General features: G+C 42.7%; 2 protein-coding genes across 2 annotated transcripts in view; one reads left to right on the forward strand and one right to left on the reverse strand.

Moving 5' to 3' along the window:
* LOC120715009 (PDZ domain-containing protein 7-like) overlaps positions 1-14,453 on the forward strand; it is a 33,318-nt gene extending 18,865 nt beyond the window's left edge. The window contains exons 6-16 of the mRNA XM_040001723.1: positions 623-683; positions 1,310-1,837; positions 4,766-4,921; positions 5,260-5,363; positions 6,119-6,328; positions 7,265-7,356; positions 7,436-7,527; positions 7,687-7,755; positions 8,431-9,099; positions 9,417-9,517; positions 12,978-14,453. Coding sequence (XP_039857657.1) covers positions 623-683; positions 1,310-1,837; positions 4,766-4,921; positions 5,260-5,363; positions 6,119-6,328; positions 7,265-7,356; positions 7,436-7,527; positions 7,687-7,755; positions 8,431-9,099; positions 9,417-9,517; positions 12,978-13,154 — 2,259 coding nt within the window. The 3' untranslated portion in view covers positions 13,155-14,453. The remainder of the gene's footprint in view (positions 1-622; positions 684-1,309; positions 1,838-4,765; positions 4,922-5,259; positions 5,364-6,118; positions 6,329-7,264; positions 7,357-7,435; positions 7,528-7,686; positions 7,756-8,430; positions 9,100-9,416; positions 9,518-12,977) is intronic.
* A 3,195-nt stretch (positions 14,454-17,648) lies between these two features.
* Positions 17,649-20,905, reverse strand: part of lzts2a (leucine zipper, putative tumor suppressor 2a) — a 44,958-nt gene continuing 41,701 nt past the window's right edge. The window contains exons 4-9 of the mRNA XM_040001055.1: positions 19,932-20,588; positions 19,717-19,839; positions 19,326-19,472; positions 18,571-19,086; positions 18,240-18,344; positions 17,649-18,107 (exon numbers count right to left, since the gene is read on the reverse strand). Coding sequence (XP_039856989.1) covers positions 17,925-18,107; positions 18,240-18,344; positions 18,571-19,086; positions 19,326-19,472; positions 19,717-19,839; positions 19,932-20,588 — 1,731 coding nt within the window. The 3' untranslated portion in view covers positions 17,649-17,924. The remainder of the gene's footprint in view (positions 18,108-18,239; positions 18,345-18,570; positions 19,087-19,325; positions 19,473-19,716; positions 19,840-19,931; positions 20,589-20,905) is intronic.

Consider the following 20,905-nt stretch of genomic DNA (forward strand, 5'->3'; position numbering starts at 1 on the left):
TATGGATACAGTAGATAGCCCCATCCTTCCCTTAAAGGCCGTGTCTCCACATCTGTACACCTTACATTCATGTGCTGACTGTTTTCCCTCTCTGAAGATTTTTTGGAGGATTCAGGTCCTTTAATTGGATTCAGAAGACACTATTCCTTCTTTTAAGATCAAATTCAGATTCAGATCCATATTCACCCCATTGCCAGTTCTTTGTGTATTTTCATACAAAACAACAAAAATTGCTGTTTCTCTCCAGCTACATACTGTGTAATATACCAAGCTTTAAATACAAACATAATAAATAAAAGCAATATAACTGTTGTCATGACTTGGTGCTGTCTAAATAAAACTGAATCGAACTGAACTTGCTGACGATCCTCATGTAAACACTGCTATTATCAACATGTTGCTGTAAACTCTTTTTAAACAGTTCGGCAGCTGCAGAGTGTGAATGTGGCTCACAAGTAACAAAAAACTACAGGAAAAAATCCAAATGAACAAATGCTGGCTCATTTTTAAATGTTGAAAAACCTCACTAACAGTCAATAAAGTCTAGAGAGTCTACTTCATAGTAATCATGCTGACTGTTTGCTGTTCTCGATGAACATTTTGTTTTTTTGATCTTCAACAGGAAGCTGGCAGATACCCCGCATACAAGGAGATGGTGGCAGAATACGGCTGGCTGGAAAAGTGTATGTTGACTGTTTTTACAGTCCCTGGACAATGTTTAACACAGGTTTTACAAGAGATAATGAACGGTGGCGTGAGAAGTACTGCCTTGACTAAACAAAATCAATGAAGATTTTATCTGGTTTTCAAAGCTACATGGTGGAGTCTCCTTGGAAACATTTAAAAATAAGTGGGATAGTGGCCTTGTGTAGCCTTCTTGAACAAGAAAGCTGTCATTCAGTTTCTTAATAGCACTCCAGTTCCTTGTTTTTTGCTTTGATCTGAGCCCATCTCAACACAGCTAGGGATTAATTCAGTGTACTCAAAGGCAGCTCAGTCATCTGGAATGGAGCATGACTTGACATCTGTCGAGATGCCAAGATGCAGAGTCACTTTGGAGTTTCATTAGGAAAAAAGAAAAAAAGAAGTCCTGCTTTATTTTCTGTCTATCAAAAGCTCACAGGATTATGGGGATATGAGAACAGACAGGTTTTCATACAAAGAAAGCAGAAATAAGAAGGAAGCAAATTAAGCTTTTATGGGAAAACTTTATCCACAGTACAGTCTAGCACGTATATTTATGTTGCTGTAACATATAGCAGCTGTTACACACACTAATCCCTTATATTCTTTGGATTGTGTTCTATAGTAGCCAATGGAGGCCCTCCACCATCATCACAGGGTTCAGACTCCAACTCTTCTGCCTCGTCATTGTCCTCCACCACCCCTCTCAGTTCCCTCAGTGGTCTCTCTCAGGTCCTCTTCCCTCCTGTCTTTGGCTCAGAGATGGTAGACATTGGCATCTGCACTGAGGACCACTCCCGACGTCCGAGCAGTACTGATCGAACTGCTGACTCCGCCATACAGACTGAACCCCAACCTCCAAACTACCAGGACCACTTGTTACCTAACGGATCACACCCCGAAAGGCTCTCCACCACAGAAACAAGCCGGACTGTTGGTGCCACATTAGTGTTGAAGGACACGGTCATACGTGGGAAAGGAGAAGGGCCAAGGGAGATGGGAGGAGCTGGAGAAGGTGGACAGGGACGGGTGAAAACGCTGTCATCAGGGAAGCAGGAAGTTGAGAAACACTCACCAAAGACAGCAGCTCTGATGGCCCTGAGCAGACCGCGGAAGCCAATCAGTCGTTCCCAGAGTCACATCACAGAGTCAGGTGAGGTCTGCAGGCTCTTTGGGGTTGTTAAATGTGGGGAACTATGGATGCAAGGTAGTTCTCTATGTACATTATTAATAGCTGACAAGTTTTTTCCAGCCTATTTAGGACATATTTTAGTCACAGTCTAGGTGTTTACAATTAAGGCAGTGCTTTCTGAGAAAACAAAACAAACACAATACTTTTTAATTTATTAACTTTAGCAGCAGTGGTTAAACCAAGATGGTGGCAAAAAAAATAAAGCTCTCAGTATTTTGGTAGTGAGCATACAACATGCACAGTTTATTCATGTGACGAAAATTTAAGCAGACAAGTGATGTTTTACGTCACTGGTTTTAATTATGGACTGTATTAGGTACATCTTGCTAGTATCGGGTTGGGCCCTCTTGATGCCTTCAGAACTGCTTTAATTCATCATGGCATAGTTTCAAGGTGCTGGACACATTACTCATAGATATATACTAGATATACTCAAAGATCAATAAAAGTTTCTGACATAGTTGATTACCCAGCCATCAGGAGATGGTTATAGAGGAGTGGAGGTGGTCAGTAACAATACTCGGGTAAGTTGTGGCATTTAAACCATGCCCAGTCGATACTAATGCATGCAAAGAGTGCCAAGAAAATATCTCCCTTAAAGCACTACAGCTCCACCAGCCTGACCATTGACACAAGGCAGATGAGGACCCAAACGCAAAACTCACAGAGACAAAAGCTGAACTCAAAACCTCTGCTTTATTGCAGGCTTCACAAAGAAACAGAACTAAACTGGGAAAACTAAACTGAGGACAGAGGGAACAGAGAAAGGCACACAAGTTCAGGGAAGAGACATTGACAACGCAACACTGAACTGAGGGAGACGTGGACATAAATACACAGAGGGTTAACGAGGGAAGTGGGCGCACACGGGGAACACAGCTGACACAGATAATCATAACGAGACAGGGCAGGCGCAAACACAACATGACGCATACTGACGAGAGACTGTCAAAGTAAAACAGGAAGTACACAGAGGTGCAGACAGGAGGAGAGAGAGCACAGGGAGAGCACAGACATAACGGGCTGGGGAAACATGGAATAAAACACAAAAAGGGGAAACGAGAGCTCACAGATTCACAGAGGGGGCACACAGGGGGTAAAGTCACGATGGGAAATCAGATAAGCAACATCTTAACAGAACAAGCTAGGAACCATGGCATAAATAAAGAAGAAAATACAAAACACACAAAAACTAAGAATGCTGGGTCAACATGACCCAGGATCATGACAGTTTATGCCAGATTCTGACCCTACCATCTGAAGGTCGCACCAAAAGCTAAAAACTCATCAGACAACAGTGTTTTTTCAATCCTCCATTGTCTGATTTTGGTGAGGCTGGACAAATTCTAGCCTCAGGTTTCTATTCTTAGCTGGCTGCAGTGGTGAGGTCTTTTGTTGCAGCCCATTTGCTTCAAGGCTTGATTTGCAGTGCATTTAGAGATGGGTGGTTATTTGCTTTACTGTTGCCTTCCTATCAGCTCTGTCATCAACACGGCATTTTAGGACCATTTTCTGTAAAATCTAGAAATGGTTGTGAAAATGATCACTTATATCACCTTTCTGCTTTAAAAACACCTCACTTTGAACTTCAGAGGGTTGTCTGACCACGTCTACATGCTTAAATGCATGCATGCAGTTGCTGACATGTGATGGGCTAAATAGATATTTGTGTTAATGAGCTGTTGAGCAGGTGTACCTAATAATAAAGTGAAGTGAGTGTTTAAGTTCTGTTCATCTAACCCTGGACATATTTTGTCAGCAGGACACCATGAAAGCATGCAGGTACAAAAATGTACAGCAGCATAAAAAGTGAGCCAGATGATCAGGATTGGTACAAAACACATGTGCTATGTAATTATGCAATAATTTATAATGAATGCTTATTGGTCAAAACACAAATACTAATAATGTCATGCACTGTGGCTGGTTCATCACATTAAAAGATGTTGTTTAGTCTTAATGATTTAAAAGACACTCTTGTCTTGAAAGTTTTACCAAGCAATATTGCCACTTCTGCAGTGTTGATATTATCCACCCCAGCTAAGAAATCAGTCTTTCCAGAATTGCGGCACTGTTATCAGATATTGAGCTGATGTTTGTGACAGTTCACTGCTTCTGGGCTCTTCCTATAGGACAAGCATCAGTTAGACAACGCCTTAACCCTCCATCACTCCAGAAAGTAAACAAGAACATTCAGACTCTCCACGGCTGATTTAAGCTCCATACAGAATTTGTCTATGAGCACAAGGTTGCCACAGACTCATGATTAATCACTGCCCTTTACTCTCACTTGTTGTACCTCTGTGAGAAATGAATAAGAGCAAGCATATGGAGAAATATCTATCCAAGCCTTGGTGGGGCTGTTGAGTTATTAGCCTTTCCTTTTCAATTTCTCCAGCTCACTCGTAGCTTCAGAACCTGGTGGGGGCTCGGGCAAAGCTTAGGTCTGATTGGACATTTGTTATTGTAAGCGGGAGCACTTCTCTGTAGTGCTTCTAATAGATGGGGGTGTGTTCAGGTTGGTGAGGCTGCAATTCATCAGTGATACACTGTTGCTTTCCACAGTGTCAGATTTACTGCAGTGAAAAGAGAAGCTGACTGGAAGAGAAATGAAAAGTCTGTGCTTATAAAGGAGAGTGCGTGTCAGCCACTGTTACCAGCTTACAGTTAAGCATTGAGCACAACAAGGCCTAATGAATTATGTTTTCAGCACCCAACACAGATATGCAGAATGTCCTACTCCTGCTGTGGCTCAGTCAATTTTCCTGTGTACAAGACATAACTGCAAAAAAGATGACATGTAGTCTATAGTTTGTTTAGTGCACAAAGTACAGCATGAGTGTTAATTTAAAAAGAGATATTTGTCTGTTCCCCCCCCCCCACCTTTAGAGGAGAGACAGAAGAAGAAAAGGCAACACAGGGAGAAAAGCTCAGAAGAGGGTAAAACTAGTCTGAAACGCTCCAAAACCTTTGTCAACCTCTTATTTAAGAAAGACCGCAAAGAGAGGAGTCGCTCCAAGTCGCCGTCTCGCCATGCAAACAAAGGTGAGAGAGCGGTCACAGGGTGTGGGTTTTTCTTTCACATAGTGCAGCCTGCAAAGTGAAATGTTGCTTCAGGTTTTGAACAAATTGTGGAACATGACTCAGAGGTCGTTAAATTGACTAATTATAATACACAGTGTCTCATTTTAAGGCCACACTTTTAATTATAATCAGGGCATAGCGTTCTCTGAAGGAGATAAGTGAGGACATTATATCCAGCAGAATGTGAGGGGAGGTTTCCCAACAGTCCAGTTGTAGATAAAGTCTTTAGGAGTGTGTGAGTTTCTTACTTGAAGCTAAGACTAGTGAGCTTGGATAGAGGGGCACTGGGTTGTTCTCAGGGTCGAAGGAGGTTGAGAACGCAAGTGAGGTGAGATGGAAAGCCTCTTTAAAAGAAGTCATTGTGGGTAGCGCTGGTTTGAAGGTGGCAGGTGAGAAAGCTCGGGTGGGTCTTTTCTTCAGCAGGGCAGCAAAATCATGAAGACATAGAGGAGAGAACAAGAATAGCTGGAGTAACCAAGAATGAGGCCTGTTTACCAATCTGAGATGGCACACAGTGGTGTGGTGTGATGTGATAGAGACTCAGTATGGAGCTTCCCTTTTAATACCAGCTCCTGATAAGGTCAGTGAACTACAAGTGTGTTTTCTGAACAGCAGGACCCCACGCTCCGACCTGCCCAACCAATCCTACAACAAAGAGAGAGAGAGAAAATGACCCGAAGACAAAAACCAAGTGCTCTACCATGACAGAGCTATAATACATAATTCAAATGTTAAAACAGCCTCGTGAGATGACAAGTTTGCAGTAATAAGTAAGATTTTGTAAATTTGCATTGCTTTCCCTGATTTATAGAGGTGTTCCATTATGTTTAGGGTTTTATTCATCTCTAATGTTGTAAAGTCCTGTAAGAGTGTAACATTCATGATGACAATATCCAGTTAATTGCATAAAAATAGGGTCTTGGCTGATGTGTTGTAGAAAACTTAGTTACAAACAGAAATACTATTCAGATGTGTTAGAAGCAAAAATGTAATGGTGAAGAGCATAAGTTAAGATGCCTTGATAAGCTTGATTTCTTAATTTACTATCTTAATTTAAAGTTAGTGTAAGTTCTCCTGATGGTAAAAAAAACCTGCACAATTTATTTATAGATGTTGAGAAGTCAAACATCTAACTGGAAGAGTTTTAAATGCCATCAGGACAGTTTCTTCTTTGCACATCATTTCTTTTATCTACATTATTCTTTAGATAAGGAACGGGGGCGCCCATTCCACCTCTTGACCTCCCCGAGGGAATCCCGAGCTGGCAGCCCACTGCCCCGACTCGAGGTCCTGCAGCACGTGGAGGACATGGCAAAGAAACTGCTCAGTCAGGATGAGGTGGCTGCTGTGATGAGACACTGTCAGCGAGTGAGTTTCTAAACTGAAATTACCATCTCTCACACCTCAGAGGCACGCTGCTGTGAGAGTGCAGTGAGTCATCGAGTGTTCTTTAGTCAGAGATGTGTCGTGTAACAGCTGTGACAAAAGATGGATTTGGCCTGTCTTTATGATCGGGATCGAACATAAGCTGTCATTTGATTCATTCTCAGTCCACCTTAATCCTAAAATATTCAGCTCCTTGGCTAGCCCATTGTCTGACCTCAGAGGGTATTGACAAGAGAGCTTAGAGAGATGGGACAAAACAAAAGGGAGGTCGAAGACAAGAAAGTTAGGACTTGCTGCAGAGGTATAAACATGTGCTCAGTTCATCACATAAAGTTTTTCTGCACGCTGAGCTTTTAGTCACAGCAAGTGCAGAGCTCTAAAAACTATACTTCCCATTATCTCTAATCTATAATATGTTTTATCACAAATTTGTCTCGTGCTGTAAATGTGTATCTTGAGATACTGGAGCCTCGGTGTGTGAAGCAAACTTTTCTTGGACAAGCTGAGATGTATCCAGAGGTGTAAAAACTTCTCGCAGAGATGACATTATAAAACTCATTTTATAATCACACACTCAAAAAATGATTCTTCGCTCTCATAAAGATGAAGCAATAATTTTGAGCAAAATCATACTGAAATATTTAAAATCAAATGTTTATTGATTCAAATAATTGTCGATTAAGCAAAATATGCTTTATGTAAACTGAATGTATACTAATCAAGTACATTTCTGTTCCTCAATTTCCATTAAATTAATGTTTTTTAGTGCACTTATGTAACAAAATTACAAGCATGTTTTCTGTCAGAATTCTAGGTATAAATATTTTTTGAGCTCAGTCAGATCCTCAGTTTACATGTCCAGCTGGTTCTTTTTGTTTGCCTACTTTAATTTGTGCACCAATCAAATCCTTCCTACAGTTTCTGTCCGACTCTGTGATCGAGGACTTGGTGCGTCCTCTTCTGGCAATCTTGGACAGGCCAGAGAAACTGCTGCTTCTCAGGGAAATAAGGTGAGATACACAAGGCATAATACTGCTTTATGTGTTTACATGCTGTATGAACTACATGTCCGCTTTATATCCACTGCAGAATGCTGATACCAATGACTGAGTTGGGTCGCTTTGACAGCATGGTCATGCCTTTTGAGCTGGAAGCGTACGATATTCTCAAGAGTCGCTCATGTAAGCATAGGATGCACCTGACATCACTGCCCTGATATTTTGTTGTTGTTGTTGTTTATTTATCCAGTTTTACAAGATTAAATTCTAAGCTGTGACAGAATAAAAAACAGGAAAGAATTTTTCAAGTGAGATTAAAAAAAATGAAATCCTTCTTTTTAGCGCGTTCCCCAGCTCTGCGTTCTCCTCGTAGTGGAACTCCTCGTCGTCACCTCATCACCCCAATCCCAGGTACATGGGCTGTATCTCTTGCTCTCGCACTCTCCTTATCTAGGCCTCGGTCCTTTCTTCAACCTTTCTCTCTATCTGCTTGATGGCTCCTGTAGGATTATAACTTATACAGAGGCTCAAACCTCTCTCTGTCTGTCTCTAGTTTTCTGCCACTTTATTCCTGCCTCATCTTTTATTCATAGTCAAAGCCAAACACCTTCACACGCAGACCATATCCTGTCCCTGGCACACATTCCCCACCCTCATATAAAAAGGACACACACACACACACACCCCGAACAGATCAGGTTTCCCGTGCTCGTGCTGAAGAGGGTTGTTTTACATCTCGGTGGCATACAGAAAAGACAGAGACGTGCTGTGTGACACTTCAACAATGCAAAGATGCTTTGAGCATTTACTTCATTTAAAAGCAAGCGAGACACAATCAGTCCCATCTTCAGACTGATTGCAGCCGCCTCTGAGGTCATAGGCCCGGGTCAAAGGGTCAGTATTATGAAAACAGCAGATATCTGTCAAAACGTCTCTGAGCTGTCATTGTTCTGTCTTCTGCCAGCATAGCTAAGTTTTAACATGGAAGTAGAAAGCACGGATGAAACTCACAGCACTGATTCTGCTCCATCATAAGCTTTATAATATGCACTGTCTCAGTCACTCACTGTTTATATGTTTGTACAGACTGCAAGGGTGGATTTTATCTGCAGCCGGTCCACGACAGACTGCATGAGCGCCGGTTGATCGAGGAGTTGGAGAGACTGCGTGTGACAGGTCAACGATCTGGCCATCTCTCGCCATCCCGTGCCTTCACCCCTCTGCTGGATGTACCTGTGGACAACTATGTATCCTCTGTGCGCTCCCGTTCCCCAAGCCCCTTGCCCACTCACAGCTTCCTCCTCAAAGAATCCCCACACAGCACTAAACGTGGCCACCAACCCCATCTATCCCCAATCAGAAGAGAGAATGGGGCGTCGTGGTACGATGAGGTCTCCTTGTTGTCCGTGTCTGACCGAGGGGACGGGGCTTATGAACGAGGGCGGTCACCTGTGAGGAATGGCCATGGGAGAGTGAGGAGAGAGGGCAGTCCTGACAGTATATATGGCAGACAGAGCAGTCAAGAGGGCTACACGGAGGTCAGCGTACACGTTCCCTCACAGCGGAGAGGCAGAACCCCTCTGGCTGAGGTATTTGATCCCCAGAGGGAGAAGAGCCCGCCCAAGGCCAGTGGGAGTACTCAGCAAGTGAATGGACACTCACAAAATGGTCAAAAAGTGAAAGGAAGACAAACTCTACCACCCAAGGAGTGTGAAATCGCCACTTTGACCATTTCCAAGGCCAAGCACTCACTGGGTAAATAAAAAACAGCACTTGTTGTGACTTTCATTTAACTTTAAACTGAAATTTCAGGGTTTGCTTTAATGCCAGCTTCTAAAATCGTTTTTAATCTGTGACCGTATATGCGCTTGTAAGCACAATACAAACTGCCTAGTGACTCATCCTAAGCTGTCTCTTACATGACCAGTAGAGGTCAGGCCATCACTAACTGCTAAACTAAAATGCATTTATAAGAGTTCACACAAAAAAAAGACCAAACGACCAATCGATACAGTGTAAGACTAGTTACAAAACATGTAGTTTATTATTGTTCTTTTTCTGTGTGTTTACAGGTATTAGTATCTCTGGAGGTGTAGAGTCTAGAATCCAGCCCATGATAAAGATTGAGAAAATCTTTCCAGGTGGAGCTGCATCTACAAATCAGGCTTTGAAGGTCAGCGTCTAGCATGAACATATATAATAATAATAATAATAATAATAATAATAATAATAATAATGGATTGGATTGGATTTATATAGCGCTTGTCTGTAGCAGATTGTGAGAGAGATGTGCCAGCCCTCAGTCCTGAGGTTATGAGTTGTTGCTATGAAGTAATTGTGTCTATGACAGAGACGTGTGCAATGAGGAGTGGAGAGTAGATGAGAGCCATCTCAAGTGGCCCATCACTTTCATTATTGATGAGGTACATGGATGCTGGTCTGCTAATGTATTGATAATATATTGCCTGTAAAGTAACTTAACAGTCTTCTTGGCCTGGTTCACTGAAACACATATGCTACACATGCGCTCATTCACTAAAGTTAATCACAGACTTATTGTTAAAGCTCAGTGGAATTAGAGATGCTTGGGAAGAAATGTTTGTGTGCAAAGTTGAAACATACTTATTCCAGCAGTAGGAGGCTGACATTATGTACTCGTGTTTGCTGACAAATTTGTATGTTTCCTAGCTGCAAGTTATCAGTTGACAACTGCTATCTGAGTGTTATTCCTGATCAGTGTCAAACATGTGGGCAATCCCATATCTAACTAACTTTCCCTGGCCCTCTGTGTACAGATATCTACATTCACATTCATACAAACTCCACATCTCAAAACATTTGAATATTGTGGAAAAAATTCAATATTTTTCATCAGTTTAATAAAAATGAACATTTAGGATATCCTGGACTTACTGTGCAATTAAACTCTGTTTTACTTTTGACAGTTATGGCTTACAGAAAAAAAATAATAGAAAAAATATCTCAAAATAATACAAATGTTGATTTTTTTGAATTTCAAAGAGTATAAATACTGTGTATATCTCAGGCTAGTTTAGTACATACAACCACAATTATGGGGAGGACTGCTGACCTGACAGTCCACATGAAACTCATGGACAGCCTCCACAAAGAGGGTAAGCCACAGGTCATTGCTGAAAAGGCTGGTGGTTCACAGACAGCTGTATCAAAGCATATTGATGGAAAGTTGATTGGTAGATAAAGGAGCACAAGCGGCAGGGGTGACTGCAGCCTTGAGAGGATTGTCAAGAAAAGTTGTTTCAAGAACTTTGGAGAGCTTCACAAGGCGTTGACTGAGGCTGTTTCCATCTTTCACATCTTTCTTCAGGAGAGGAGCTAGAGCTGTAGTAGTCCTAATATCAAACCACTTCTGAACCACAGACAAGAGAAGTGCCTTAGCTCAGCTAAGTAGGAATGAACTGGACTGTTGCTCAGTGGTCCAAAGTCCTCTTTCAAGTCTGGAGGAAGAGTGGAGGGATACAGAATCCAAGTCCAGTGTAAAGTTTCTGCAGGTTGTGATGATCTGAGGTGCCACCAGGTGTCATCTGCTGATGTTGGCAGTGGTTGGTCCCCTGTGTTTTAATCAAAGTCCAAAGTCAACACCGCCATCTACCAAAACATTTTAGAGCTCTTCACAGTTCCACCGGCTGAAAAACTTTATGCAGACTTCCTTTTCCAGCAGGACATAGCATCTAGCCACAGGGTTACACGTTACATAATAGTTTTGATTTTAGTACTCAAGTAAGGTTTTCGACACATTACAGATGACTGAGGTGGTAAATGTTTGAGGATCACCAGTTATCCTAATGAGGAACATAATGCTCTGCATAAAATTTACTCAAAACCAAGCACTGATAGAAAAAAAAAAAAAAACAAGGAATCATTAAAGGTTTTCGCTCTAGGACTCAACAAAAGAATATACCAAATGTAATTCATCAAATATTTAAAGCGACGTTTTAGTCTGGTTAAAAGTAAGGGATTTAAGCAACATTGCATCCTAATGACACTATGATCTTTTCTTAGCCATCTCACCAGCATGACTAAAAACAGACAGGTTGTTGGCTATGAGGCTTAGACACAGATATATGGCTACTCACTAGCACTCCTGTGCTATCTGTGGTCTCCTCCTCACACCTAACAACCAGGCATGTCAGCTGGCTCATATCAGCTCCACGGCTCAGTGTTATCTCCCTGTATTCTGCAGAGGGAAGTGAGATCAGGCGGGCTCAGTGTTAACACGCATCCTGTTTCCTTAGACCCACATGATAATCACACCAGTGAAGAATATTGTATTGTGTGTGTATTAGTCATGAGACACGTGCTGTCCTGTTCATTAGACGCTGCCATCTGCCTTCACCGGCAGGAACGTGGACGTAAGCGAGTCACGTCAGTGTGACAGCTGAGTTAATACCTGCAAAATGACATTCCCAACAGCTGGACCTGCTGATTAGTGCTGCTTAGCAGAAGCAGGCATGTTTACATGCAATCCTAATGCAGTGATTCTCCAAACACAAGGCAAAAAGAAAATGTTTTTTTTAGTATTTTAGAGAAAGTTATCTCAAAATTTGAGCAGCCACGAACCACTGTCCCGAACTACAATTAGAGCATGAGTGGTGTTATATTTATGATAACCAACACTCTGAGCTATGCTTCTCTCAGCCCAGTACATGAGCTATTTGGCCTCAGATCCTCCCATGCAAGCTGTAGTTATTATTACATGCCATGTTATTTGTTGGCTGGAAAATACAGAACCTCGTAAATGCTCAGTATAAATGGCTGTAAAGAGGATGGGGCAGATTAGGTTGTGATCTATTTAATTCAGATAAATTACTTTTCAAAAATGAAAAAGCACTTTTTAATCTCCTCTTTGGTTAAATGGAGCTAAATCTTTTGATACTGTTTGCACGGAGGGCTATAGGGTTGTTGGTGAACACTGGACTCTCTGGAAAAAAGAATAAAAATCAGCAGCCCGGATCTAACCTCATCCATACAGGCCAAATAGGTTAGAGCTGTAACAGATGGAACAGGGTGGTAGAGAATGAAGGGAAAATAATCTATTTGTGTCTAATGACTCGAAAGGAAAAGGGAAAGGGGAAAAAAAAGAAGGTACAACAATGGCCGTCGGCCTTGTGTGCTTCTGTGTTTCTAACCTTCGCTGAGATTGAGCACATTAGGCAGGTGCATCCTTGGCAAACGCTGATGACATCAGAGGAAGTTCCTCTCCTCGAGGCTGCAAAGATTTGCTACTCTCTGCTCGCATCCTGCAGGAAACAGCAAGCATAGTCCTAACTGTGCGGCTGTCTCAGTGTATATTCTTTTTCCAAAGACCTTGTGCTGAAGGGGAAACTTTATACGTGCACTAGTGACAGCCTTCAGTGTGAATGCATTAAAGAAGTGGGAGAGCTCCAACTCTCTTTGGCATAAATTACATTTCTTCACAGAGGGGCACAATCTCTGCAGTGTTATGGAAACTGTCTTTAATGTTGCTCTGAAAAAAAAATAGACACAAAAAAGAGATACACAAATGGAGGAAAACATGCTTACAAAGGATACTCAATCTTTTTCTGTGGCTTTTCAATGTTCTTTTACCCTTTTGCATGTGTTTGAATCTGCAGGCAGGGTATGAGCTGTTGTCCGTAGATGGAGAGAGTCTGGAGGGAGTGACTCATCAGCACGCCGTGGATGTAATTCGGCGTGCATTCAGCAACAAGGCCAAAGAGCCGATGGTTTTTGTGGTCAAGGTCCCTAAGGTCTCTACCGACCCCAACAGCCCCAACAGACTTGCTGACTAAACTCTGTGTGCCTCACAGCCAGGTTGCTGCTCGGGCATGAAGGACAACAAAACCTGCAGCTCCTCTGGGACTTAATAAATACAGGATTCACCCCAGAAGAAGAAATATGGGATAGGTAGCGCTACGGTCACAGCGGAGACAATCAAAGGCAAAGTTATGACAAAATATACCATAAAGTATGTCTTGCATAAAGGTTGCAGCTGGTTTTGAAGACTAATACAGCTGCATATTTGTCAAGATAAAGGTCACTTTTGCTATAATGTAATGCGAGATGAAAACCAAATGTTGCAATTGTATGAATTTTATATGATTCTTAGTTTTTAGAAAAACTTTTACTAAATGCATATGTTGCACGTTTTCTAAAAGACGCTTTTGTGATAGGATCGTGTAATTCATGATCTTTGGTTAGAATAGTGCCACTATTCAACACGTGGCAACTTTGCCGTGACCTCTGAGCACTGTCTGATAGTGGAGCCAGTGGTCTGCACTTTTTACTTGAAGCATCTCAGCCCAGCAGCCCTGCAGGCATGCCAGAGGGAGATTACCTCAGCCAGCATTATGAGATTTATAGATTTATACTCAGATTAAATCCCTGTATTATGTCAAAACTGATAGTTTGGGTTTAGAGGATGTCTGGGGAGATTATTGCAAATTGCTGCTCAGTATTTTTTTTGTGTTGTATTTCTCTGGCAGAGGTGCCTGTATTCTGGAGCCATCCGCCACTTTAGAGGCTTAATTACACCATGCTGTGGATGGAGCTTATGGAGACATGTGGAAGAGTTGGAAAAACATGTCAATGAGAAATGCAGGGCCAGTGGCACAAATAAAAGTCGGGTTAAAGAAATATGGATGGGAGAAAGCAGTGTGCTTAGTGCCTTAATTCTATAGATGGGCAGTCAGAAAAACGCTGAGAAAATGTTAGTCAAGCTTGATTTTAATAAGTGATAGAAACGCTGAATTGTTTATATGCCTGCATGGAATTAAATTCTTAAGATGAAAGTGAGCATGTCTGTGCCTTTGAGTTAGTCACTGGCTACTTTGTTAGATGCACTTGTTCACCTGCTCTTTAACGGACCTATCTAATCATCCAATCAGATGCCGGTGCATCCGTGTGTTTAAGCGCATAAACGTGGTCAAGACGAACTGCTGAAGTTCAAACTGAGTGCGGCATGCCTGGTGGAGTATTTCAGAAACTGCTGATATATTGGAATTTTCTCGAGGAACTATCTCTAGGGCCTGACAAAGAGAAAACATACAGTGATCTGCAGTTTTCTGAGATGAAATTCTGAAAATGCCTTGTTCACGTCAAAGGTCAGAGGAGAAGGGCCAGCCTGCTTTGAGCTGATAGGAAGGCAACAGTAACTCATATAAAAAGCATTCAAAGATTGGAAAAACATTTCCTGAGTTGATGAATCTTTATTTGTGCTGTGACATTCGGGTGGTAGGGTCAGAATCAGGTGGATACAACATGACAGGACCCAACCTGTCTGGCATCAATGACTCATGCTGGGGTGGTGTAAGGGTGTGAGGATATTTTCTTGGCACACCTTGTCCTTGCTCTCGTCCTATAGTAGCTGGGATGGGCTCCAGCCCCCCTGCGATCCTGATAAGGATAAGCAGAAGAGAATGAATGGATAAATGGACTTTGGGCCACTTGCCGCTTTTTGATGTCACAAAGTTCCAATAATCTCAAACAGGTTTCTTGTACGTGAGTTCAACGTACTCAAATGGGCTCCACAGTCATCAAATCTCAATCCAGCTGACCACTTTGGGATGTGGTGCAATGGGAGATTTGTTTTATGAATGTGCAGCCGACAAATCTACAGCAGCCTTGTGATGCATCATGTCAGTATTGAGGATTTTCTCTAGCACCACGAAGAATTAATACCGCTCTAAAGGCCAAAGGAGGTCCAGCCCAGTGCCTGCAAGTGTACCTAATAAAGTGTCAGATGAGTGTATTTTACACTGTAATGCAAAGTTGGTTCATTCAACCTAAAAATAAGCAAAAAAAAATTTCAGAAGCAATTAAATCTGCAATCACTTCAAGATGTGACAACTTGTTCTTTAATTAAAAACAGTCATTTGTACAAGAAATGTACACATAAAAATATACATGGACAACTACATACTCTATGAATGAATGAAGACACACAGTAAGCAAATGTTTCAAAAAAAAAAAAAAAGCACATAAAAGGATGGGGGAAAAGCGCCACAAAAAAAAAGTGTGTTACGTTGCTTTGGTCTAGTCACAGTGGCTACATTTGAAATAGATATTTTGTCTAAATAAAAGACAATGTCACTCAGTTATACTATTTAGTGTTTTACATATTTACACAGAAAAATGGTCATGCAACGATGAGGGGGAGGAAATGAGAATTGAATATGCACACAGTGCTTTGGAGTGAGGGAGTCTGCTTTCGAACACCTGTGCTTGCTGTTAATATGAACCTGTGGTGAGTAATAACAGTCTAGGCTTGGTTAACAACGTGAAAGTGGTTGGATAAACTAAGCTTTTTCCGTTCAAAGTTACTTCCAATGGCTTTACTTCGCAATCACAATTTATGCGCAGACCTTTAATGCTCCACAATACCTCCTCAGCCACAGTTATGTGATTATGTCATGCAAAATATAGCCAAATATAGCCATGAGCATTCCTTCTCTCTGGCCATAACTTAATAACGAATCCCTCAAAAACGACTTGTGCAGTTCTAAATGAATGACGTGGGAAAACCTGAAGACGACAGCGTGAATGAGCGTGAGATTACGATGCAGACAGTCAAGTGAAAGATCAATCAAAACGGAGAGACAACAGACCAAAAAGTAGCCTAAAATCAGAGCTCCCCGCTGCTCTATCACCTGCAAGGTTTGGTCATTAGAAGGTTTTCCACACAGATTATATAATGTAAACATTAAATTTTCATGCATTACAGTATTAGGTGCACTCTTCCTTTGTCGCCACCTCCATTTGCAATTGATCCATCATTTGAAATATTGGTATGAGATATACATTAATCCACACACTTATACCAGTACTACAACAAAATATCTTCGGGTGCTATATATATATAAAAAATATACAACATCTCCTCCATTATATAGATTTTCATTTAACTATTAATCCTCGATATAGACTCTGCAAAATAAAAGCTCTCAGCAGCCCACTACCGCCATGCTCAGTCGTATGCACAGCCCTGCATAATACCGTGAGAAAACAGCAGCGCAACCCACAGTTTTTATATGTAACATGCTCCTCGCCGGTTTATATTTAGGCCCTCAAAAACTGACCTGCCTTGAGGACATTCAGTGCTGGAGCTACTGCATCTGCAAACTCTCACCTGACTGCTGCGTGAATCAGTTTCTTCTGAAATCTCATACAACAAAGACATGCAGACATGCCAGTCTCACTTCCTGTATAGCAGTCAGTGAAGAGTATAATCTAGTGGGCAGGAAAAACGGGAAGGGTAGGAAGACTTCATAACAGTTATTTGGCTTTGCTTTGCCAAGAGGTACATAAAGGGAACTAATGGGAGTGAAGGGAGATAAATGGAAACTCTGAATAAGAATGCAAACAGTTCAAACACTGGCTTAAATCTCTGTAATACTGTAAATATGCTCTATTTTTAGTTTCCTGATACCAACCACAGAGGTGCCTTTCACTGTTATAAAAATAGCTGAGTAAGAAGCAAACAGAGAGAAGAAAAAGACAGAGAAAGAGGGGAATCGGCAGCATCCTGGAAATATCACTTATACTAAAACGTTTATGTGAGATCTGCGCATTGTCTAAAGAATTGACACGTGTGCAACAGTTGGTGGTCTTGAAAACTTGAGCAGAGTTCAAATAAAGCATTTCCTTTGAGCGTTTGGTTTGGCGTTCCCGGTAGGTTTTCGGAAACGGCTGAATAGGATGTTCACATGTAAGCAAGGAGGCGCACGTCAGTATTGGTTTGTTTGAATTGAAAACAGTTGAGTCCTGAACATAAAGAGGGCAGGAAAGTTGTGCAAAATAACAGCGTGCTTCTCAGATGCTCTCGTTACTGCATTTCTCAGAAGTGACAATACATTCCTCATCAAATACGCACAAGCCAAAGAACAAAATATTGGTATTTTTTTTAGACTTGGTAAAATGAACTGTTGATGCTATCAACTCCATGAAATACAAACAGCAGTTAACAGTAATATTTGGGATTTGGAGGACTGGTGCAGCGGGGGTTTGCGTCGCCGATGAGCACGGTTCGGGCGGGTGATGACGTCGGCTTTAATAACCAGGTGATTGATTGGTCATCTCTCGTGGTGCATGAGTACGTGCACGCTGGTGTCTGGGTGTTTCACGTCGTGTGCTACCAACAAAGTTGTAACCAGATTTCTCTGTGTGTAGTAATGTTTTTTTGCTTTAAGGTTCCCATCGATTTTCAATACCCTGATTTGAACGTGGTCTGAGAAATAAAACACTTCTTTCCCTCCTCTCGCTCCCACAGATGGAAACAGGTCTTTGTGCTGGCTTTGTAGTGGAATAAAAACCCATTAAAAGCGTAGTGGGAGACACCTTAAAAGGATTTACTGGGAGTACATTTGTGTTAGCAGGAAGTGAGATTGCACCTTTTGGGAGAGCTCCCTTTTAACAGTGACGGGTGGTGAGTGCTTGCTCGATGATCCGGGCAAAGCCACGTTGAAGATAGTGCAGTATTTGGCCCAGAGTTGATTGTTTGGTTTACACCTTCAGAGTGTTGCCATGGTTTTTATTTGGACATATTGCTCACAGCGTGTGTGTGTTTATATCTCTGTGGCAGTGATTTCCTCAAAGTGGATGTCATTGCTGCCGCTGCGCACTTCATAGTCCTCCATGTCCCTGTTCTCAAGCTCCAGACTCAGCTCCCTCATCACTCTCTCCAGATCACGGTTGCGACGGTACATCTGGATGTAGTTCTGCTGCAGCTGTTTCTGGTAGTGGATTACCTGAGTTGATGGGAAAACAGCATTTGAGTTAAGTACATAGGTAAGGAGGATTAGCATAAGCTTTAAAATCTAGTTTGACACGTGTCACGCTGAAGGAAAAAGATTTAAAGTCAGTCGCCACGAAATGTTTACCTTCTCCTTTTCCTCCTGCCACACCCGCCTCTCTTCGTCGAAACGTGACAGCTGCTCCTCACCAGTCCTCCTCTCATACATGAGCTCAGCCTTCAGCCTATCAACCTGTTTCGGTGTATCATGTTTAGTTCCTTTTCTTACAGAAATTTAAAGCAAAAAACTTGTAATGCTCGTCTCTACATGGGCCCATAAGCTACATAATAAATAAATGACAGCACAGAATGCAAAGTATTCCTATCAAAAGGCCACAAAACTGAGCTGACACAAAACCTCAATTGCATCAATTCACTTTCATCACATATGCTTGTAAAAATTACCGAAAAACACATACCTGTTGCCTGAGTCCCAACACTGTTTCTGCATTCTGCCTCTGAGCCTTGGCTTCATCGCTCTCTCCACCCCAGACCAGATGAGTCTCCTCTCCGTTGCGGTACACAGAGGGACTGGGACCTCCCCTTCCTGCCACAGCTCTACCCTGTTGCAGTGTCAGACTCATGCATTGCCCCTTCATGGCTGCATTTCCAGGCAGAGCAGGTCCGCTGTGACCGGTCAGAGCGTCACGTAGCCGGGCTGTCTCCTCTTCCAAACGGCTCACTTTCTCCCGGAGCAGCTCAGCTTCACTCTTGCGCCTCTGGAGTTCATTTTCGCAGACCTCCAGCTCCAGTGACCGCGTCCGCAGAGCAGTCTGGGCCTCCTGGGATCTAACCTGGCTGGCTTGCAGCTCAGAGCGAGCTTCTCTAAGCTGGGCCTTCAAGACCACAATGTCTCCTGCCTTCTGGCTGAGCTCCGACTGGATCTCCTTAAGCTGCTGCTTCAGGAGAGAGATCTCTCCTGACTTTTGACATACCTGGTGAACAACAGAAAGAAAGTGAGAGAGAGGCAAACCTCAATTTCTTCCAAGCTTATAAGTTCGTTTCAGGATTTTATGTTTTTATTAGTTGCTAAAAAGTAAGAGATGAACAGAAAATGAAAAGAGCAACTGACAAACAAAAATAGGATCACACAAATTCACAGCTGAGACATTTAATCACCGCGCTGCTTCTGACAGATTCATGACTGACTGTCTGGTATCTCGCTTTCACCTACCTCCCACTTTGTCTCCTCCAGACGTGGCCCTAGTTGGGTCTGCTCCCTCTGGATTGTGGCGCACCTCCTTTCCAGTGTCTCTCTGTCCTGCAGCAGAGAGGAGAAGTCCTCCTGTAGCTTCTTTTTCTCCTGCTGTAGCTGAAATACCTGACAACACACAAAGATGCACATGATCATGCTTTCTTACAAAAACACAGATGTGCTAATCTAAAATAAGACGTGCAAGTGTGGAGAGAGAAAACTACTAAAGCATAAGACAACATTAAAAATAACTGGAACAAAAACAAACACATTTGTAGCAGAGTTTGGGTTCACTGTGTAATGGATTAATCGAGCTTTCTAATTTAACGCTTACATTTCTTCATTTAATATTTTTAAATACTTGGCATACCTGTAATTGAAGCACCTGCTGTGCTCTCTGTGCCTTCTGAGAGGCCTGTTTCATCTTCGTGGCACAGCTCTGTCTCAGCTCCTCCATCTCTCTTTCACAGCGGCGCTGCTTCTCTTCATACACCTGTCACAGTAAAAGACGCAGCTGAGAGGTCAAACATCAGCTCCTCAGCGTATCAAGTTTATGATCGGTGTCTTGAGGCGACCGTGTCTCACCTGGCAGATGGCAGCTTCATTCTCGTCCAGATTTTCTCTGAGCTGCTGGAGCTCCAGGTCCCGTTCCCTCAGCTTCTCCTCGAGCTCCCGCACCACGGCCTCGTAACCCTCCACGGGGGGTGGAGAGTGGCCACAGGACCCACTGTCTGACAGGGGCTGCCCGCGCCCACTAAGTGACCCCGAGCCTGTGCTCTTGCTGGACGAGGAACGTCCACTGTCTGAGTTACTGTGACCGTGGCTCCCGCCTCCACCAGAAGTATTTCGGCTGATGCCCGACACAGGCTCCAGCTGGCCTCCTGACCCAGAACCAGCACTGGAGCCCTCACTGGGAGCCAAACTGTAACCTGTGCTGCTGTGAGTAGGGAGGCTGGAGAGAGAGTTCCTCCCTGAATCTGACATGGAGCAGGACTGACTGCTCCGAGCATTGCGACCACCGGTGTAGGAGTTGCACTTCCCTTCAGAGTTGGAACTGCTGCTTCCACCATTCCCACTTGTACCGCTGGCACTGCTGGATCCTCCATGGGGCAGCAGAAGGTTGAGGCTGGCCTCCGACAGAGTGCTGGCACCTGGCCGTGGCGAAAGATACTGTACGGAGTGCCGATTCTTGGGAACGACAGGCTTGAACGCTGTAGGACGGATCAGCACTTTCTCCATGTTCTGAAAGTGTAGATTATTAAAAAAAAAAAACCAACTAGCATTAATGACTGTTGTGTTAATTAGTAATGACTGAGTAAAACTCATTAGTAAAGGCTGAGCGATGTGCTGGCAGGCCACCCCACAAGGCTCTGATTAGTTTGGTTTGGTTTAATTGATATTTAAAGGGTTCATTAAGCAATTTCCTTAATGATATTCCTATCGTATAAGATGGATAGACAGACGTAAGATGGAGAAGAGTGGAGGAGAGGAAAAAATCTGATTAAAGGGCACAGAAACAAAGGGCACAGACGAGAGCGAAGGGAGAGTCGTGACAAAGA

The sequence above is a fragment of the Simochromis diagramma genome, unplaced genomic scaffold (assembly GCF_900408965.1).
Source record: "Simochromis diagramma unplaced genomic scaffold, fSimDia1.1 OVJJ01000421.1, whole genome shotgun sequence".
Lineage (NCBI taxonomy): Eukaryota > Metazoa > Chordata > Actinopteri > Cichliformes > Cichlidae > Simochromis > Simochromis diagramma.